This window comes from Dasypus novemcinctus, chromosome 13, assembly GCF_030445035.2.
Source record: "Dasypus novemcinctus isolate mDasNov1 chromosome 13, mDasNov1.1.hap2, whole genome shotgun sequence".
NCBI lineage: Eukaryota > Metazoa > Chordata > Mammalia > Cingulata > Dasypodidae > Dasypus > Dasypus novemcinctus.
Window position 1 is genome coordinate 112,694,294 of NC_080685.1, and position 20,730 is coordinate 112,715,023.

General features: G+C 38.6%; 1 protein-coding gene across 1 annotated transcript in view; it reads left to right on the forward strand.

Moving 5' to 3' along the window:
• DNAH14 (dynein axonemal heavy chain 14) overlaps window positions 1-20,730 on the forward strand; it is a 499,447-nt gene that overhangs the window by 332,068 nt on the left and 146,649 nt on the right. Inside the window, exons 55-58 of the mRNA XM_058275282.1 lie at window positions 3,450-3,617; window positions 5,188-5,280; window positions 18,538-18,735; window positions 20,244-20,405. Coding sequence (XP_058131265.1) covers window positions 3,450-3,617; window positions 5,188-5,280; window positions 18,538-18,735; window positions 20,244-20,405 — 621 coding nt within the window. The remainder of the gene's footprint in view (window positions 1-3,449; window positions 3,618-5,187; window positions 5,281-18,537; window positions 18,736-20,243; window positions 20,406-20,730) is intronic.

The following is a 20,730-nucleotide window of genomic DNA, read 5'->3' on the forward strand; positions in this document are numbered from 1 at the left end:
TAAGAAGCTTTAAAAAATTCTTTCTAGACACTCCTATTATTACTTTCTTTTCTTCTAAATTTTCTGCTCTTCATCTTAGACCCTACTTTTTTTTTATTTAAAGGTTTATTTATTTATTTCTCCCACTCCCTCGTCTGCTCTCTGTGTCCATTCACTGTGTGTTCTTCTGTGTCTGCTTGTATTCTCATTAGGTGGCTCCAGGAACAGATCCTGGGACCTTCCAGAGTAGGAGAGAGGTGACCATTCTCTTGTGCCACCTCTGCTCCCTGGCTTGCTAAGTCTCTTATTGTCTCTCCTTTGTGTCTCTTTTGTTGCACCATCTTGTTGCGCCAGCTCTCCACGTTGGCTGGCACTCCTGTTCGGAGCAGCACTCCTTGCTTGGGGCAGCACTCCGCATGGGCCAATTCACCACGCAGGCCAGCTTGCCTTCACCAGGAGGCCCTGGGTATCGAATCCTGGACCTTCTACATGGTAGATGGGAGCCCAATTGCTTGAGCCACATCCACTTCCCATCTTAGACCCTTCTTGATACAGCTATTCATGTTAACCAACATAACTTCTACCTTCTGATCTTTTCTAATATCTGATAGAACAATATTTCCATCAAGGTCTCAAGAGTGGGGAGTGGATGTAGCTCAAGTGGTTGAGCACCTGCTTCCCATGTACAAGGTCCCAGGTTAGATCCCAGGACCTCCTAAAAACAAAACAAATGAAAAAAACAATTCTCACTGTGGAGGGGATGTAGCTCAGTGGTTGAGCACCTACTTCCCATATACAAGATCCTGAGCTCAATGCTCAGAACCTCCCAAAAATAAAAAGGCTCAAAAGTGACATCTTTTCTGTCCCTGTAACCTTCACCACTGTTGCTTACTTGTCTGGAACCTCGCAGGGCCCTACCCAGTGTGCAGCTCTTCTTCCTTCCCCTCCTTGGGACTCCTCTTTGATGATGCTTTGGGCTCATTCCCAGTTTTCTTCACTCAGACACTAGCGGTCTCAGCCTTCTATTGTTCTCGTTTTTCTCCTCTAATAGCCCAAGAGACAGTTGAATTTAGAGGTTACAAACAGATATTTCCCAGGTTCAAAGCCCAACCCCTCCATTTATGATATTTGCAGTTTGGACAAGGGACCCTTCTGTGCCTCAGTTTTCTCATCTCTAAGGTAAGGACAGTATCTGTACCTACCTCTTAGGACTGTGGTGAGAATTAGTGGCATTAATTTATCTAAAGGGTTTAGAACAGTTCCTGGCATAGAGGAAGCACTCAGTAAATGTTAAGCCCCCATAATGTTGTTAAGAACTAGACTTTATATTTTCATTTCAGATATAGGCAGGTGATTTGGTGGAAAGAACTTCAATGTAGAGTTGGAACTTAGTTTGGCTCTGACTCTGTCTCATGCTATGCTGGGCACTTCCTATCACCATGTGTAAAACCATTCTCAACCTCCTTCCCCTGGACCCTCTCCACCACCCACCTGCCTGCTCTTGTGCCTCTACTCAATGACTGGCATTACCAGCCAACCCCACTTCCACGCCAGAAATCTGAGCATCAGTTTTGTATCTTCTCTTCCTCTCGTGCCCACCTCAAATTCGTGGCATAACCCTGTGTCTTCTATTGCTTGCGTATGTGTGGGATGTATTCCCTTCTTTCCGCCCATTGACACTTGCTCCAATTCAGGCTTTCATGATTTCTCACCTGATTCCTTCAGCATTTTCACAGGTCTCACTGTCGCCACACTTACTTTCCTCCTAATCAGTCCATAATCCTAATCAATCCACAATACTGCCAAGTCAGCTTTACAGAACTGTGAGCTGATCTTGTTCTTCCCAGCTTTCTCGTAAAGCCCAAACTCCTCAGCATTGTCTATAAGGCTTTCAGGATCTGGTCCCTGCCCTCCCTCAGCCCCATATTCCAGCCAGAGTGTAGTATGCTTTTACTCCTTCAGGTCCTTTCTCCTGGCTCAATCCTGGCCATCCTTCAGGATTCAGCCCATGCTTCATCCTTCTTGGTACCTTCTCTGGTCACTACCTCTCCCGTTCCTTCTTTGTATTCTCATAAGACTCTGGGCTTTCCCTGTCAAAGAAATTATTAGAATGTAACAGCCTAACTCTCTCCCCAAACTATAAATTACATGAGAACCAAATCATTGACTTTTATCTCTAAATCTCCAGGTCTTAGCATTCCAACTTACTCCCAATACCCTCAATAGGTGTTTGGCAAATATATCTGGAATGAATCTGTGAATAAAGGAATGAATGAAAGAATGGAGAAATTTTGCTATAATAGCCATCTAAAGAAAGCTTGTTACTATCTCAGGAGAAATTCCTACACTCAATATTAGTGCCAATCACAATTCAGTTGAGAGACTTTGCTAGACCAAAGGACAGATGCAGAGGCAGTAGAAAATGAGCATGCGAAGTCTCAGGGAGAAAGCCGGCCAGGACCTTAAGGCAGGCCTTCCCCTTGCAGGGGTCAGCCCTGGGGATAGCAGCAAAGTAAACCTTCCACAATGATATAAGGATGCAAATTATTTTTATGAGAATTTGGCTCTATACAATACCATTTGTTTGGTAAGTTGGCATATTTTTCAGTAAAATATGATAACCCTAAGAATAGCACATACAATGTGCCAGGCATTGTTTCAAGAGCTCAGCATATCATAACTTATTTTAATCTTTATAACAACCCTATGATGTAGGCCTTGTTATCATCCTCATTTTACAGATGAGTCAACTGAGGCAGAGTGAGATTAAGTAATTTGCCCAAGGTCATACAGGTAAGCGGTGGAGCCATTATTCAAACCCAGGATATCTGGCTCCATATATTCTCTTAACCAGCATGAAATACTGCCTCTGAACCTTCATTTAGCCATTTGCTAAACAAACGTCATCTGAGTGCCTATCAGGAATTTCCAAGGAGGTTAAGTGCCAAGGATTACATGGAACTGCGGTGGGCCCTGCCTTGGAGAACCTCACAGCCTTACAGGTGCAATGTCTTTCTGTAAGCCCCATGCACACACCAGTGGTGGAGCAAAAGAGAAAAGAATGATTTTCTTCACTTGGTTTCAGGGGAGAGGGAAATGGTCAGACTTCAAACAGGAAGTAGCCCATGATCTTCGTATGAAAGATAGGCAAAAGTTTGCCAAGTGGACCAACGAAACAAGTGTAAAAGCTTGCAGGTCTGTGGTGGTGATTAAGATGACTAAGGAAAGAGTATTTCCTAAGATTGTCAGGGGGCCCTCAAGATGTTATTCTCATAACAGGGCTTTTCAACCTGGGATCCGAAGACCCAAAGGGTCCTTGGATGGAATTGTATCTGCCAAAAGGGGTCTGTGGCATTAAAAAGGTTTGCAACCTCTGAGTTCTACATCCACTGGCACAGATATCATGTGAGTCCTGATAACAGTAGAATTGTGCTGTTAGCAGACATTAATAAATTATTCTCTTACAATAGATTCTATGGACTAAAGAAAAGCTGATGGGTGATTCAACCGTATTCGTGGATTTCTTGGATATAAACAAGGCTCTTAAAAAAAAGACCTATCAGAATACCAATGACTACAATAAACTTGCCAATATACTGAATGAATTCCAGACAAGGTTGAGTTCAACATCTTTGGAGGTAAAGACACATACTATATGTATGAGGAGTAATATTTATTTATTTATCTACACACGCATATATCCAATCAAATATTTTATGATTGATAGGTAAATAGAGGATAGATAAATAGATAAAAATTGATCAGAGGAAAATAGCATGTGCCTTCAGATTTCAATGCAGACCATTATAAATACAGATTTATTTTATTTCATGTTGTCTCATTTAATAGGGTAAAATTTTTAAAAAATTTTTATTGTGGTGACATATATACAACATAATATTTCCCATTTCACCACTTTCAATTATACAATTAAGTGGTATTAATTATACCTCCAATATTGTGCTATCATCACCACCACCCATTACTAAAATATTTAAAACATTTCCATCACCTCAGACAGATCCTACCTATTAAGCATTAACTCTCCATTCCTCACTTTCACCCCCATCCCTGGAAACCTGGTAACTACTTCCTGTCCTTAGGAATTTTCTTATTTTAGGTATTTCATTTAAGTGAGATCATGCAATATTTGTCCTTTTGTGTCTGGCTTATTTTATTCAACATGATGTGTTCAAGGTTCATCCATGTTGTGACATGTATCAGAACTTCTTTCCTTTTGACAGCTGAATAATATTCCATTGTGTGGATGTACCACATTTTGCTTATCCATTTAATGGACACATGGGTAGCTTCTACCTTTTGGCTATTATGAGTAATGCTACTAGGAACACTGGGGTGCAAATATCTGTTGGACTTCCTGCTTTCAATTCTTTTGAGTATATACCTAGATGTAGGATTGCAGATCATATGGTAATTCTATATTCAACATTTTGAGGAACTGCCAAACTGTTTTCCACAGCACTGTACAATTTTACATTCTAACCAACATGCAAGGGGGTTCCTATTTCTCCACATCCTCTCCAACTCTTACTATTTACTGTTTTTTTAAATAATATCCATCCTGGTGATAATGAAGTAGTATCTCATTGTGGTTTTGATTTGCATTTTAATAACATATAATTTTAAAGACAAGGTGCATAACTGATTATGTATGGAGTTGAATGAAAATGGTTAATGGATTTAAGAAATGGAATTAAGAAATGCAAGACCGAGTGTGGCCCATTGTGCAAACAGGGACAGAAAAATGGGTGTGGCTAGAGATGAGAGAAATAGACTCTCATGGCTCATATAGTAATATGATAATATTATCTATCATAATAATACAATATAACAATATACTCATGGATATTATAAATCAATTTTCCAAGTCTCTTCCTCCCACACTCATCCTACCTGCCCAAGACAGAGTAATAGGAAAGCAGCCTAAAAAGATGCTTTTGTTCTCTTCATTTTCTTCTCTTAACCCTATGACCCCCTAATATTGCTCACCAGATTATTGGTATACAGACAACTTTCATTATGCAAATTTACTTTCCCTATATGTAAATGTAAGCCAGTTTACTGGATCTAGATTAATAGATTACTAGAATAGTCATTCTCATTTCTTTATCCATGCATGTAAATGTACAGTGCACATCTGATTTTTTCAGGTCCATATCAGTTTACTTGTCCCATTTCCCTTGCTAGATTTCTCATTCCATGGTGTTCTTCAAGGAAGCCATAGAACACATCACAAGAGCAACAAGGGTCCTTCGACAACCAGGGAGTCACATGTTACTGGTAGGAATTTAAACTTTTCAGTGTTTTTAAGTTTACAAAATATAAATTAAGAATATCCAGTAAACTTTATTTCAGTTGCAGAAGGTTTAGTCATCCAGACTTTCCATTTGTGAATCACAATCATTGAGTTTCAGAATAGGATCTTTTCCCTGTCTACAATTTGTATAAATTTGCCATTACATAAAAATGTTATTTGTTTTTGGAAGGTATTTGAAGTGAATAAAATTGATTAATCTGGTACCATCTTTAATTTATAGTAGGCATAGAAGGCATATATTAGTCAGTCAAAGGGGTGCTGATGCAAAATACCAGAAATCAATTGTTTTTTATAAAGGGTGTTTATTTGGTGTAGGAGCTTACAGATACCAGGCCATAAAGCATAAGTTACTTCCCTCGCCACATATTGGAGCAAGATGGCTGCCAACATCTGCAAGGTTTCAGGCTTTCTGGGTTCCTCCCTTCCTTATGTATCTTTCTCCTGGGCTCAGGGATCCTCTCTTCCTGGGGCTGGCTTCTGTTTCCTCTGTAAGCTTACTTCCCGGGGATCCAGCTTAAGGCTTCAGCATCAAACTCCAACACCAAAACTCCAACATTAAAAGCCCTCAACTCTGTCCTTTGCCAGGCCTTTTACCCTCCCACCAAGGGGTGGGGACTCAATGCCCTACTGGCACAAGAGATTCACTTGATTACTTTATTAAGTAAACCTCTGAATCCAATTTACGAACATCCAATATTTCTTTTTGGAATTCATCAATAATATCAAACCACTACAAGGCATAATATAGTAGTATAGAAGGCAGGTAAATCCTGCCTTCAAAAACAGTACACTGACTCAAATCTTAATTTAGAACTTTGAGCCTTTGCACACTTTTACTTCTCATGAGAACAAATGGGAGCTAAATTCCTGGGAAATTCTCAAGTATTTTCAATGGCAAAAAGCTTTAGAGAGCTTCCTAAAATACAATAAATTTAGCCCAGTATATGAAGCATATTATTTATGACTATTTTTAATTTATTGTTTGTTTACTATTAGTATCTATTTTCATTTTAATTATTTGAAACTATTTAGCTATTTAATTTACACCTTTTTTCCCAAAAAATGGACTTGAGAAAGCTTAAAAAAGACATGTACAACAAAAGCAATTAAAAATTGGAACATAGAATCAAGAAAAACTACAAAAGCAAATCTTTCTGCCACTAAACTCTTTTGCCAGCCTTTCCCATCTTCTAAACAGCACTTCTGTATATCCACTGATCGAGCCAGAAACCCAGGAGTCACTCACTCTTGATGCTTTTCCCTCACTCCTCTCATTCCAAGCCCTTAGTCCAAACCATACTCATCTCTACCTGGACAACCGCAAAAGCCTTCTGTCTTCACCCTCCCCCAAACTCCTAGTAAAGTAATTCACCCTTTTCACCAACTCCACAGACACTGTCCCTTTATTCCCTTATTCTGCTCCATTTCTCTTCCTAGCCCTTAGCATTATTTAATCCTATATAAGTATTGATTTGTCATCTATTTATTGTCTATCTCCACATTTAGGACATTAATTTGCCACCTATTTATTGTCTATTTCCACATTTAGAGCATAAATCCTAGAAAGGCCATGAATTCATCTGTCTTCATTCAATTATTAATTGGTTTTTATTTCCCAAAGGTCATAAACATTCAGTTTAACTTCTTTCACCAAAAAATGACTCTTTTCTTTATCAAGTCAACCATTTTATTTGTAAACAAGTAAGTTTACAAGCTCTCAATTGTGAAATTCCTGAGAATGCAAAGACAGGAATTTTTTAAAACCCAACACTAAACTAGAATCTTGTCTTCTTAAAATTCTGTGAGATGTTTTCTCATAAACCTATGCTTATCTCTGTCCTCGCAGAACTTCTCATTAAACATACAAGGTAGAACTTGGCAACTGCCTGCTTCCTCTCTGCTCCTAAGACAACTATTTTGCCCAATTAAACATCATAGATAGATCTTTGTCCTGGCTCAGGCTAACACTAGGGTTCAAAACAGTAATCTAACTGGAGGCTGACTGAGCAGCAGCTGGAGACAGTGTAATGAACTGATGAAGAACATGTAAGACAAATCAAAATTAATGAACCAATGATCACTGGATTAGAGGATTCAAAATGCTATTATTAGTTTATTAGGTAAGGAAGTAAGAAAAAGAAATCATGACATTTTGGAAAATAAATATTACTTATTTCAGCTGGCTACTACCAGAAGAAACCAAGAAAGCTGATATTAATGAGTATTCCAATTTAAGGTGTTGGTCTTTTTTAAAGATTTTTTATTGAAGTTTACCATTCATACATGAACATACAGAAACAGTAAGTGTATAGTAAAAAGTTGTAAACTTACAAAACAAACAAGCATATCATCACGTAGGGCTCCTATACATCACCCCACCACCAACGCTTTCCATTGTTGTGAAACAGTTGTTACAAACTATGAAAGAGCATCATGAAAATATTATTACTAACTATAGCCCATATCTTACATTTGGTGTATTTTCTCCAACCCACCCAATTATAAACACCCTGTATTTGTATTGTATACTTGTATAGTACATGACAGGATATTCTCATTTTTGTTCTCTTAACCACAGTCCATCTTCCACCACAGGATTCATTGTGTTATACAGACCCATATTTTGTACAGTCCATTCAAAGAGCACACTCAGTGGTTCTCATATTCATCACTGGGGTGTGCTGTCATCACCCCAATTTTAGAACGTTTTTATTGCTCCAAAAGGAAAAACCCCATATCCCCTTTCCCCACCATTGTTGTCCCTTAGAATTAATATATCTTCTTTGCCATTGCTGCAAAAACATTACTGTTAACTAGCATCCATGAGATATGGGTTGAGAATCAGAACTGATGCTTAATGTATGTAGAATTTTTAATAAGGTTTATTGTAAAAAGTATGGAAATGAGTAGAGTTGATAGTAATATTTTATGGTGAGTGTAACTAACACTGCTGATTTATAAATGTGATTGTGGCTGAAAGGGGTAGTCTGTGGGTGTAAATGTCAATTGAAAGGAAGCTAGAGAATAATCTAGGGACTGCAGAACAGTGATTTTAGCGGTGGATGAAGACTGCAGTTAACTGCATGAGAATGTTCTTCCTTTACAAAGTGTTAAGAATATGGTGATACACAGAAATATTGCATGTAAGGTGCTGGTCCTTTTTGTGTTGCAGACAATGGCACTGACAAGAGAGGTAAGGAAATTAAGTCCATGTTTTAGTTCTTCACTTACATAAATAAGTGTAAAATCAATGAACGACTCATGTTTTACATCAAAGCTTGAAATTATTTCCACAAAATCTAGAAACTTTCCATTGTTTTCCATAAATACTGTTCTGTAAATACCACAAAAAGCAACATTATGTTTGTCTAAATATTGAATATATATATTAGTATTTACTTATTTAGCCAAAAACTTTTCTCTTACACTTGGATGGAGGCTGTACAATTAATGCTTTGGTTGCATAGTGAAGAGATGAAGCCAATAATGTGTATTTAGCATGACTGACAACTAAATCTACACTGAGAATTGAGGATTCACTTAAGTATAACATAGCCTTCAAACATTGATACAATGCCAATCTAACTTGGTTGTACCAATTAATATATCATCAATGTTTGAGTTCTTTTTGCTCAAATTGCTCATCAATACTTTATATTGTCAGATATTTTAAAAAAAATTTTTAGTGTGCCATGCATATACCTGATTGTTACTTTGTTTTAATGAATTTTAATGTTCATATGGAGTTCCTCTTTTGTATAATTCCTATCTACATTATATGTAACAGGTGCATTCACTCAGTTTTTTATGTAGAATTTTGTGCTCTTCCATTCCTTTGAGTAAAAGAAAATCTTCATGCTAATATAATTAAATTTATCAGTACTTTTCACCCTGGTTTGTTTTTTCTTTGTCATATAAAAAATCCTTTCCTACATTGATATTCTGTAGACAATCCCCTTTGTTAGTCTCTAAAATAAGGAGACTTTTGACTTTCATATTTTGTCCTTTACATAGTTTGTCTATAGTGAGAGGTAGGCATGAAATTCTATTTTATCCATTTGATTATCCAACTGTCCAAGTACCCTTTGCTGAAAAAAGCATATTGTTGATATTGTATTACTACATTCTACCTCCATCATATCTTAAGTGTTTCCATGTGAGTGGTTCTGTTAGCTGTGTCCTTTATTCTGTTCCAGTGGTCTCTTTCTTCTATTTTTATTTCTGCACCACACTATGTAAATTTAAATGAATTTAGCATAAGCTTTTTATTTTTACATTCTCCCCCACCCCAGGAACCTCTCATCTGCTTTCTCTCTTATTAAATAGCTATTTCTAGTCATCTCTTATAAGTGGTATCATACCATTTTTGTTCTTACATGCCTTGCTCATTTCACATTTCACTGAGCATGGTTTTAATATTCCACCTTGCAGCATTTCTCATATGGCTGAATAATATTTCATTGTGTGTATATACCACATGTTATTTATCCATTCATTTGCTGATGGCAACTAGGATTGTTTCCAGCTTTTGACTATTGTAAATAAGTCAGCTTTGGGCATGACATTTATTTTTAATTTTACATCACATTTTTTTCAAATAGAAAAAGAAGCTATGGAAATTAGTTTTTATATTCTAAGTTCAATTATAAAATTTTGTTTCTACTGTTACATGTCTCACAACTAATCTTCAAGATTAGCTTTGGCCAATGAATGTATTTGTGAATGAAAGTACTTAGGCTTTATATTAAAAGAATAGGAAATACATTAGTCTTTTAAAAGCACATATAGAATTATCAAAATAAAAATAACTAAGTAAACAGTAAACAATTGATAAGAGTTCAACAAGGACAACTGAATGCTGACCTAGATCATTGGTACAATGTTCTTTAAAAACTAAATAAATAATAGGCAAAGGACTTAGTCATTTCTCCAAAGAAACTATACAAATGACCAATAAACACTTGAAAAAATGATCACTGTCATTAGCCCTTGAGGAAATGCAAATTAAAACTACCTTGAGAGGGATTCGGATGTGGCTCAACTGAGTGTTTGCCTACCATATAGGAGGTCCAGGGTTCAAACCCAGGGCCTCCTGGTCCATGTGGTGAGCTGTCCTATGTGCAGTGCTGCTATGCACAGGGAGTGACGTGCCACGCAGGGGCGCCCCGTGTAAGGGAGCCCCACGTGCAAGGAGTGCACCCTGCAAGGAAAGCCCCCCCATGCAAAAAAGCGCAGCCCGCCCAGGAGTGGCGCCACACACACACAGAGCTGATGCAGCAAGATGATGCAACAAAAAAGAGAGAGATTCCCAGTGCCAACGAAAATGCAAGCCAACACAGAAGAACACAGAGCTATTGGACACAAGAGAGCAGACAACAGGGGTGGGGGGAGGGAAGGGAAGATAAATCTTTTAAAAAAAAACTACATTGAGAGGCGAGTGGATGTTGCTCAGTGGTTGAGTGCCTGCTTCCCATGTATTGAGATACGACTTCATAATCACAAGGATGGCTAAAGGGGGGGGGGGGGAGATGAGTATTGGAAAGGATGTGGTGAAATTGGTACTTAGTGCATTGTTCATAGGAATGTAAAATGGTGCAACTACTGTGGAAAGCAATATGGTGGCTTCTCAAAATATTAAGCATAAAATTGACATTTGACCTGATAATCCTGTTTCTAGGTATATGCCCAAAGGGAGTAGAAACACAGTTGCAAGTAGATACTTATACACCAATGTTTGCCCTTGCTTATCAAGTGGGAGTGCAGAAGCCCATTTAGATGTAGCTGCATGGGAAGTAACCTAAGACCTGGCATATCAGAAAACGTCTTTATTCTATCCTCACAGTCTGGCCTTGTATAAATTTTTTCCTCAGAACTTTGAAGTTCTGATACTACTGAGCTGTCTAATAACAATGCAGTGATTGTATTTTTAGAGGTCCCATGTTATTTTCCTAACTGGGAGCTTTTACTATTTCTCTTTGTCCTTGGTGTTCTATGTTTTACAGAAATGTGCCTCTAGATGGGGTCATTTTTTCATTCCTATGCTCAGCAATCAGTGAGCACTTTCCATCCCTTTTATTCAATTATTTCTTTAATAATCTCTTCCACTAGGCATACTACCTAGTTTTCAGGTGTTGGGTTTCCTAGATTTAGTCTTTGTATTTCACATCTTTCCTCTCACTTTTTACATTCTCTTCTAGCCTTTCATTTGAGGTGGGTTTTTAAAAATCATTTTTAATTTTGGCACCCACGTATTTTCATTACCACAACTCACTCCCCGCCTTCAGCTCAGGAGCTCTCAGGAGTCCTGAGGGGGATGTGTTCCCACCTTCAGGCAGGCTCTTCTTACCTAAACAGTCAGCGCTGCAAGGATTCCCAGCCGCTCGGCCTCCCCGGCAAACACTCCCACCGGCTTTACTGTCAGCAGGAGTTGCTAGAACTCTCTCGACTGCTGGCGACTCAACAACCGCCTCGCCTCACTCCCCCCCTTCATCCCCATTTTGGATTTATTCTTTCTTCTGGCTAGTTTGATGCGATCTCAGGAGCCAGGGAGGCCGGGGGTGGCCCGGGCTCTCCCACGCGGCGGCGGGGGCCGAGGCGCCGCCTCCCGGTCCCGGGGCCTGTGGGGGCGGGCGGCGTGAGGGACCCGGGACGCGCCTCCGGAGCCCCGGCCTGCCGTGCGCCCGCCCGCCGAGCCCCGCGCGGGTCCCGGGGCACCGCCTGACGGCGACCCGCAGGGCGCGGGGCCCGGGCGGCGGCGGCCGCCGGAGGTCCTGCCCTCCACCTGCCGACTCCCGGCAGCCGAGCAGCACCTGCTCTCCTCCCTGACGGCGTGGGAGCTAATGGTGAGCTGACCCAGCCCCGGCGTTTCCTCCCGCGGGGCCGTGTGCGGGCTGCGGGCCCCAAGATGGCGGCCAGAGGGGCGGGGCCGCTCCTCACGTGGGTCGCGCGGCGCGGGGCGGGGCGTGGGCGGGGCTGCTGGAACGCCGGAAGGACGGGGCAGTGACCCGAGCCGGCCTTACGTAGTGCGTCAGAGCGCACCCAGTTGTGCGGGGCAGGGTGTCAACTGTGAGGTAAGCTATAGCCCCTGGTGAGTAGCAGTGCTTCAGTACTACGTTCGTCAACTGTAGCACATATGCCCCACTAAGGAAGGCTGTTGTCAATGCGGGAAAGTGAGGGTGGGGAGGGAGTGGGGCGTATGGGAGTCCCCTATATTTCTTACCTAACATTTATGTCTAAAGTATTTTAAAAATAAAAATAAAAAGTTTTAAGTTAAAAAAAAAAAAGGACGTCTATGGCGAAATCCTCAATGTGACCATGGTTGGGTTCCTCAGACCAGAAAAGAACTTTGATTTTTCAGCGTCACTTATGTCAGCAATTCAAGATGATACTGAGGAAGCTAAGAAACACCTAGAATTACCAGAACATTTGAAGGCCAAAGAAGACAATTTCTTCCAGGTTCCTAAAAGCAAAATAATGAATGGTCTCTGATGAAAAATCATCTCATTTAGTCACTTACCGTTTTCTAGTATTTCACTGCTCATACAGTCTCACACTAGCTGTATTTTAAAAAACGATCATTTTCCTAAGGCTGTGAATTAGTTTAAACAATACAATGTAATTACTGTATTATGCTTCAACTGTTAAATTAAACCTATTATGCCACAGTACTAAAGAGATTCATTTTAAAATCAAGATTCCTTTTTATGTAATATTTTGATTAAAAACTCTTTCAAAGCTTTCTAAAATGTACTACTAGAAAGGTCTTAGGTTTCTTATAATGGAAATAAAATGTATAAAAGCACATCACTATTTTGAGATAAGACCTGTATTCTCATGGTAAAATACTGGTTTGTATGCACTTGTATAATATGTGCTGCTAAACAAAGGAGGCTTGTAGAAGTGCATGCATTAAACAAAAGTGTATGGGTATATTATAAACCTAAGAGAAAAAAATCCAGACTTTATATTTTTGATAATTGTGCATTAATTTTTTTGCATTAATATATTTTATTATGGACTCGAAGACTTGTGAAATTTCATTTCAGTCATTTCCTTCATGAGGTGAAATCATGGTACTCTGTTCCATTTTTGTATAGACCTGCCTCAGTTCTAAATAGTATTGACTCCGTCCTTCCATTTTTTTGTTTGTATTTGAAGGCAAAGAAAAATGAGTGTTTTTCAAATCTGTAGTTCTCATGTTAGTGTTCAATAACACTTTTCTCCTTTTTAAGAGGAGATGTTCTTCAACATTTTTCTTGGTTGGTTCTTTTTCCCTTTAAATGATTGTCAGTGTCAAGGTTTTTTATTTTTTATTTTTTTCATTTAAACTAGATTACAACTATATACTTACAGAAGATTGAAACTGTCTTTACCATTCCATCCTTTCAATATATGAACAGAGATTGTCATGCATAACTGCAATGCTCTTGTAGGGAAAAAAACTTCTATAGGGTTCTTTAAGATTTAATTGAACACATAGTTCATTTATATATCAGAGTTTCTTAAAGAACACAAAACGCTTAGTATTCTCTTCCCCTGAAAATATTTGGGAGCAAATTAAACTATGAAAGAGCTAGAAAGTTATTTTATTTTTCATGTGATTATGTTCCTGGGAAAATCTGAACTCTGTAGTTGTGTATGTATAATGCCATTCTGAAGAGTGACTGTAGGTAGCATAGGGGGAAGCATAAAATTATAATAAAGTTCTAGTTAATAACTTAAAAAGAGTTAAGGGAGTTTTTGTCCACATCCTGATCTGGAAATTACCCATTTCTCTATGAGAATATACAAAATTACTTTAATACATGCATACTAATCACATTATAATTTATAATAATTGATCCAGAATGACAAGGAACTCTGAAACTATTTTATCTAAATCCTCATCTTTGAAAAATATATTTAAAATATGAACATAATATATAAAAAGTAACTACTTTGGGTGGGACTTCCTGAAAGGTGGAATGAAGAGCTTCACAAATCCTTTCCCCACAAAACAGTGTTAAAAGAAACAAAATTGTCAAAAAAACCCACAGACCCACAATGATTCCAGGATTCTGGAAATCAACCAAAGTTACACAACAAAATTATGAAGATTTAATTTAAGAAAAATTACTGAATTTACGGCAAGAAAAGTAGGACTTTGTGGCATTTTAATCTAGGGATGTTCCTGTTAACCCTCTTCTAGCTCCAAGGCACAGAAGTTCTAGCAGAACAAGGCAGGCTATGAAAACCTGCAGCTCTACTGACGGAAGAGGCTGAATTGATTTGGAGAAGAGCACAGTAAAACCCCATACTCAGAGCTGTTACCAAAAGCAATGATAATCTCAATGACAAACAATTGGAGACAGCCAAGATTGAAGACAGCATGAGATTGTGATACAGGTTAGGGAAAGAACAGACAGCAGACTAACCAGAAATTTAACAGGGAGATTCTGGAAATAAGAGTGCCATTCTGGGCCTTAACTAACTCAAACATGTTCCTGGTGATGTAGATGACTGCACACATGCACAAGAATGGATGCGTGCTAATGAAAGACTTGTCCATGGAGCACACCCAGAGAAGGCATGAGAAATGCCAGCAGAAAGTATAAGTTGGAGCAGACTTGTAAATTGCCCAAACCCACTGTCCTGGTTCATCTTTTGTGGAGCCCAGAAAATTATATTCTTAAGCTAACTCATTCTTTCTGTGCCTGTAAATGCAATGTAGATGGGGTTCAGTTAAGGGGCCTTGGTTAGATTGCTTTTGATTGGATTACATCAGTGAGGCAAGAAATAGGCTAAGTCTCTGCCCTCTTGCTGGCTCTTGTATAGACTGAGAACATACAGAGAGACACAGGAAAAGGAAGCCACCACTGAGAGAGGACTTGAGGATTGCTAGCAGCCAAAGCTAAAGCCCGAAGCCCCCAAGAGCCTGGGCCCATGGAGCTGCTCAAGGCTGAAGAGACAAGCCATGTGCCTGACCACACAGCTGTGCTCCGGGAGATGGTGAGCCTTGAGGGAAGGCAGGGCCTAGGCAGAGGTCACTGCCATTTCACCTTCCATGTGGCAGGGCACCAGGATCACCACGAGCTGACTTTGGTGAGAAAGCATCTCTCATGATGCCTTGTTTCGGACATTTTCACAATCTTAGAACTTAAAGCTTTTACCCTAATAAATTTCCCATTGTAAAAACCAACCCATTTTTGGTACTTTGCATTGCCAAACTAAGGCTCCCAGATACAGATCCATCGGCAAAGTGTAAGCCTTGTTGTCTTAAAGCTGTTAAGTTCAGCCTCTGTTCAGTCACTGATTGATCATTAACTGACTCGGAAATTTCTGGAAAACCAGACTTTAAGACAGGATAAAAAAATGATCAGAGGCATTAGCAACTGCAAATTGTGAGGGAAATAGGCTCTACAGAATTAGTCCAGGCAGATCCCTAGACAAATAAACAAACAAAATAGCAACAACACCAGGGGAGAGCAGAACCCAGTGTTATTACAATGCATTATCTTAAATATGCAGTGCTCAACAAAAATTATAAGACATGAAAAGAAATTGGGATCTGTGGACCATATATAGGAGGAAAACAGTCAACAGAAACTCCCTGACAGGATCCAGATGTTAGCTGGCAAACAGAGAACTCAAAGCAACTTTTATCAATACATTCAAAGAACTAAGGAAACCATATTTAAATAATTAAAGGAAAGTTTTCAGCAATGAATCACCAAATAGGGAATATTAATAAAGAGAAGTTATTTTTAATATTGGAATTTCTGGAGTTGAAAAGCACAGCTGAGATGAAAACTGCACCAGAGGGGCTTGGCAGCAGATTTGAGCTGGCAAAAGAAAGAAAAAGAAAACCTGAAGATAGGTCCATATAAAGCACCTAATTTGAAAAAGAAAATTTAAAAAGAATGAAAAGAAATAAACAGTCTCAGAGACCTGTGGGAAGCCATCAAGGGTGCCAAAGCATACATAGCTGAAGTCCCAGGAAGGAAGGGGAGAGAGAAAGGAACAGAAAAATTTTGTGGAAATTAAAACACATCCCAAAATGTGATGAGAAACATTGGTCTACACATCTCTTGGTTCGGGGCCCCCCTTTCTCTATCATCAGAGCTAGCGACCTCTTGTTCCTGTGACCCTTCATCCACTGCCACATCTCTCTCAGGCCGCAGCCCGGAAAGGACTGGTATAATTAGGCAGGGCCCACCTGGTTTGCACAGGCTAATCCCATCCCAAGATGCTCACATATGTAAAAACGTGGAAGCACCTCAAAAACATCATGCTAAGTAAAAGAAGTCAGATCAAAATATTTCATAAAGAAGGACAACCACCACACCATGGAGCCAAGAGTGATTACAACTGAAAATGGGAGGATTGCATCCAGCATCCAGGTGGAATCTGAGCCTCCTCTTGACATAAAGGTGCAATGGACACAACCAATCCAGTGTCCACATAGAAGTGGTGGCATTGGATTGGGAAAAGGGGACATAATGGACAAAGGGTATGGGGAAAGGCAGGAAGAGATGAGAGGTGGAGGCGTCTTCGGGACATGGAGCTGCCCTGGATGGTGCTTCAGAGGTAATCACCGGACATTGTAAATCCTCACAGGGCCTACTTGATGGAATAGAGGAGAGTATGGGCCATGATGTGAACCAATGTATATGAGGTGCAGAGGTGCCCAAAGATGTACTTACCAAATCCAATGGATATGTCATGATGATGGGAACGAGTGTTGTTGGGGGGGGGGGAGAGGGGGGGGTGGGGGGGTGGGGTTGAATGGGACTTCACATATATATTTTTAATGTAATATTATTACAAAGTCAATAAAAAATAAAAAAATTAAAAAAAAAAAAATATTTCATATTCTTAGGTTCTATTTAGATGAGATGTTCCAAAAGGCCAATCTATAGAGACAGAAAGCATATATCCTCAGGCTAGGACTGAGAGTGAAAACAGACTTAGGGGTTTTGGGGATGGGTGGTGAAGGAAATGTTCTAAAACTGGGTTGGAGTGATGATTGCATAACTTTGTAAACTTACTAAAAATCTTTGAATTGTACACAAATCAGGTATAGTCTGTAAATTATATCTCAATAATTTTTTTATAAAGGTAATACTTTGTCATTGTTGCAGAAGAGCATTTATTAAGTGCTTATTGCTTTATTAAATAGGAAAGATCTAAGTTCTTATAAAAAATCATGTGTCAACAGTGACATAATGGTGATTTATATGCCTGTATATGCTATTTTTCCAAATTATGTCCTCTTTAGAAAGAGGACATTTCACTAGAGTGAAATGATCTCACATATTTCAAGGAGTTATAAAAGAAAAGGTGAAAATATTCAATGTGAAGTACCTTATGAAACTTTGATAAAATGCTTAAATTATGTCTACCATTTCTCCCAGAAAGGTTATAAGAAGCTGTATCATTGATATGAAGACAGTGGCCATGGGAGTTGCTGAGGGCAGAGAGAGGAAAGAAGAGATGTGATAAGGGGCTATTTTCGGGACTTGGAATTGTCCTGAGTGATATTGCAGAGACAGATGCAGGTCATCATATATCCAGCCATAACCCACTGAAAGTACTGGGGGAGAGTGTAAACTACAACATAAACTATAATCCATGCTGGGTATTCATCAAATGCAATGAATGTGCCACACTGATAAAAGAATTTGGTGATATGGGAGGAGTGGGGGTGGGGGGCAGGGAGTGGGGGTATATGGAATCCTCTTATATTTTTTTCTTTCTTTCTTTCTTTTATATTTTATTTATCTCCCCCGCCTTGTGGCTTGCTTGCTGTCTACTCTCTGTGTCCATTCGTTGCGCGTTCTTCTGTGTCTGTTTGTCTCCTTTTGTTGAGTCATCTTGCTGTGCCAGCTCTCTGTAGGCACGGGCCCACTTTTGCCTTCACAAGGAGGCCCCAGGACGCAAATCCAGGGCCTCCCATACGGTAGACAGGAGCCCAATCTATTGAGCCACAGCCGCTTCTCCTCTTATATTTTTTAATGTAACATTTTGTATGATATATGTATCTTTAAAAAATTTTTTTTATCTATTAAAAAAACTAAAAAGAAAACAGTTAAATGAAAACATACATTATGGTAAATAAACTTAAAAAAAAAAAAACCTGAGATATTTTTACAGTTTAAACTAGGATAAATAATTAGAAAAAATATGTTGAAAGATTCCCAGAGCATATCTAGGAATCATATATTGGACTTTTTTCCTCCAAGATTGGAATTGACGGATGCGGAAAAGAAACATGTGCAACCTTGGCCTGTTATTTAGCAGAATGCAAACTTTACAGAATGCCTGTATCTCACAATTACAACTACTCAGAATTCAAAGAAGACTTCAAAAAAGTATTCATTCAAACAGGATTAGAAGGAAATCCAACTGTTTTGATGGTTGCTAATTTAAACCTGGATCAAGTAAGCACTTTTTTGTCTTTGTTATTTGCTAAAGTATGATATTTAAGTAGCCCAAAATAAATGTAATATTTGAAAAGTAAATAAGTAAGATAAATATTTTTCCAGAATCCTTCCAACATAACATTTCAAGTGTTTTCTTGTTCTCTGTCCTTATCCAGTCTTAGTCCACAGTTTATACATTTATAATCATGCTGTAGATAGTTTTGCATAAACATTACACCATTAGCACTATCCATGTCTTCTTAATTTTCATTTTAGTTACACATTTAATGTATCACTTAGATATGTTTATAGACATGTAGTTGTGAGTATTGTTTCTTAGCTTCACTCCGTTTTTTGGTTTTGTTTTTTCTCAGTACTGGGACTTTCTCCCTAGAGTTATATATTTCTTACTCATCATATTTTAAAAGTAAATCCAAGTGTCATGTCATATCTGCTGTATTCCATTAATATGCAGTTTTCTGTGCTATTATTATTTTCTCCCCTCTTTAAATTTAAATATCCTGCTCTTTAAACAAGCTGAGACTTTTGTGAGACACATTCTTTCAGGATTTCAGAAGATGGAGTTTCTCCCACACCAAGAGCCTATTGTTCTAGTTTAATAAATAATCTTTCAGAAAATCACTATCAGCAATGAACATTGCTCCTCCACTCCCATATCATTCAGGACTTCAAGGTCTTTGGACCTGCTTCCACACTTTCCAGGTTTCTTCTGGCCATATCATTCCTTTCCATGCGCATTAAAGGAGTGGGTAATAATTGGGATTTTGATAACCTTTGGCAGCTCTCCATCATGTCTTTGGTGAGAAAGAAAATCAGCTAGTCCCATGTCATGTCTGTTGGTTTCTTTTGGAACATGTCTACCTCTCTGCCCTTCTCCTTCAGACTCAACTATCATGAACCTGTGAGTATCTGAAGAGTGTCCTGAGCAGTAAGAAATACTACTACAGCATTTTTGTTGTGGTTTTTTTTTTTTTTAGAAAGCTTGGATTTACTCTTAAAAGCAAGGTGCTCATACTTTTGTAAGAATTATTCTGATAGAGTTTCTTTCACTGATCTTTCTTTTCTATTCCATTTCTCATTAGAACTGGAACCTGTTAAAGAGATGAATTTGGTTAAATTAGGATAATCTTTAGCCATGTTATTTTTAGTTTGTCTACTATTCAAACACAAAAGCACACATTTGAGAATATCCATAAAGTTCTTGAAAGCAACATTCCTGCCCACCTCAAGGGTGTACCCAGCTCTCCATATCTTTTGATCTAGTGCCTAACACAGTGATGGGCATACTCTCATTATCAGGTATATCATTGTCTAATGTTTGAATGAATGGATGGCTGAATGATTCAGAAAGAAATATTTTTGATGGGTTTGGATTGAGAGAAGCTTAGCTTTTTAAAAAAATACTTTCCTCTGTTCTGCTTTATCACTATTTCTTTCTCAGGAGTTTTTAGAGTAGAATATAAAAATAATTTCTCATTCTGGATTAAATATGTGTTTTACCTAAGGAGTTGTTTTTGGAAGATTTGAACTGCATTATCAATTCAAGAAAAATACCTAACTTGTTTGAAACTGAGGAGCTGGACTCTATTGCATTAAAGATTAGATCTCTTGCTGAACAGGCTGGTTATGTGAATAATAGACACAACGTACTTTCATTCTTCCAAAAGGTACATTTTGTGGATTGACTTTATCAAATCGTAAGGTTAAATTAAAAGTAGACCACATTTACAATTCTGTACCTGGTTTTCAAATTGGACCTCAGTTCTTTAATTCTTTAAATGAGTTTTTAATGCTAGAAAAATGACCACCACTCCTACATACAGATATGCCACTTTATTAGGCACGCCCACAGAATAACAAGGATCTGAGCCTGACCAGCTATCAATGATTTAAAAAGAAGGTGAAGGCAATGAAATGAGAAATAAAATTGCAAGATTACTTCTTACACTGAGATCTGTTCCTAGCTAATGGAGTTATCATTTCAGCCATGTT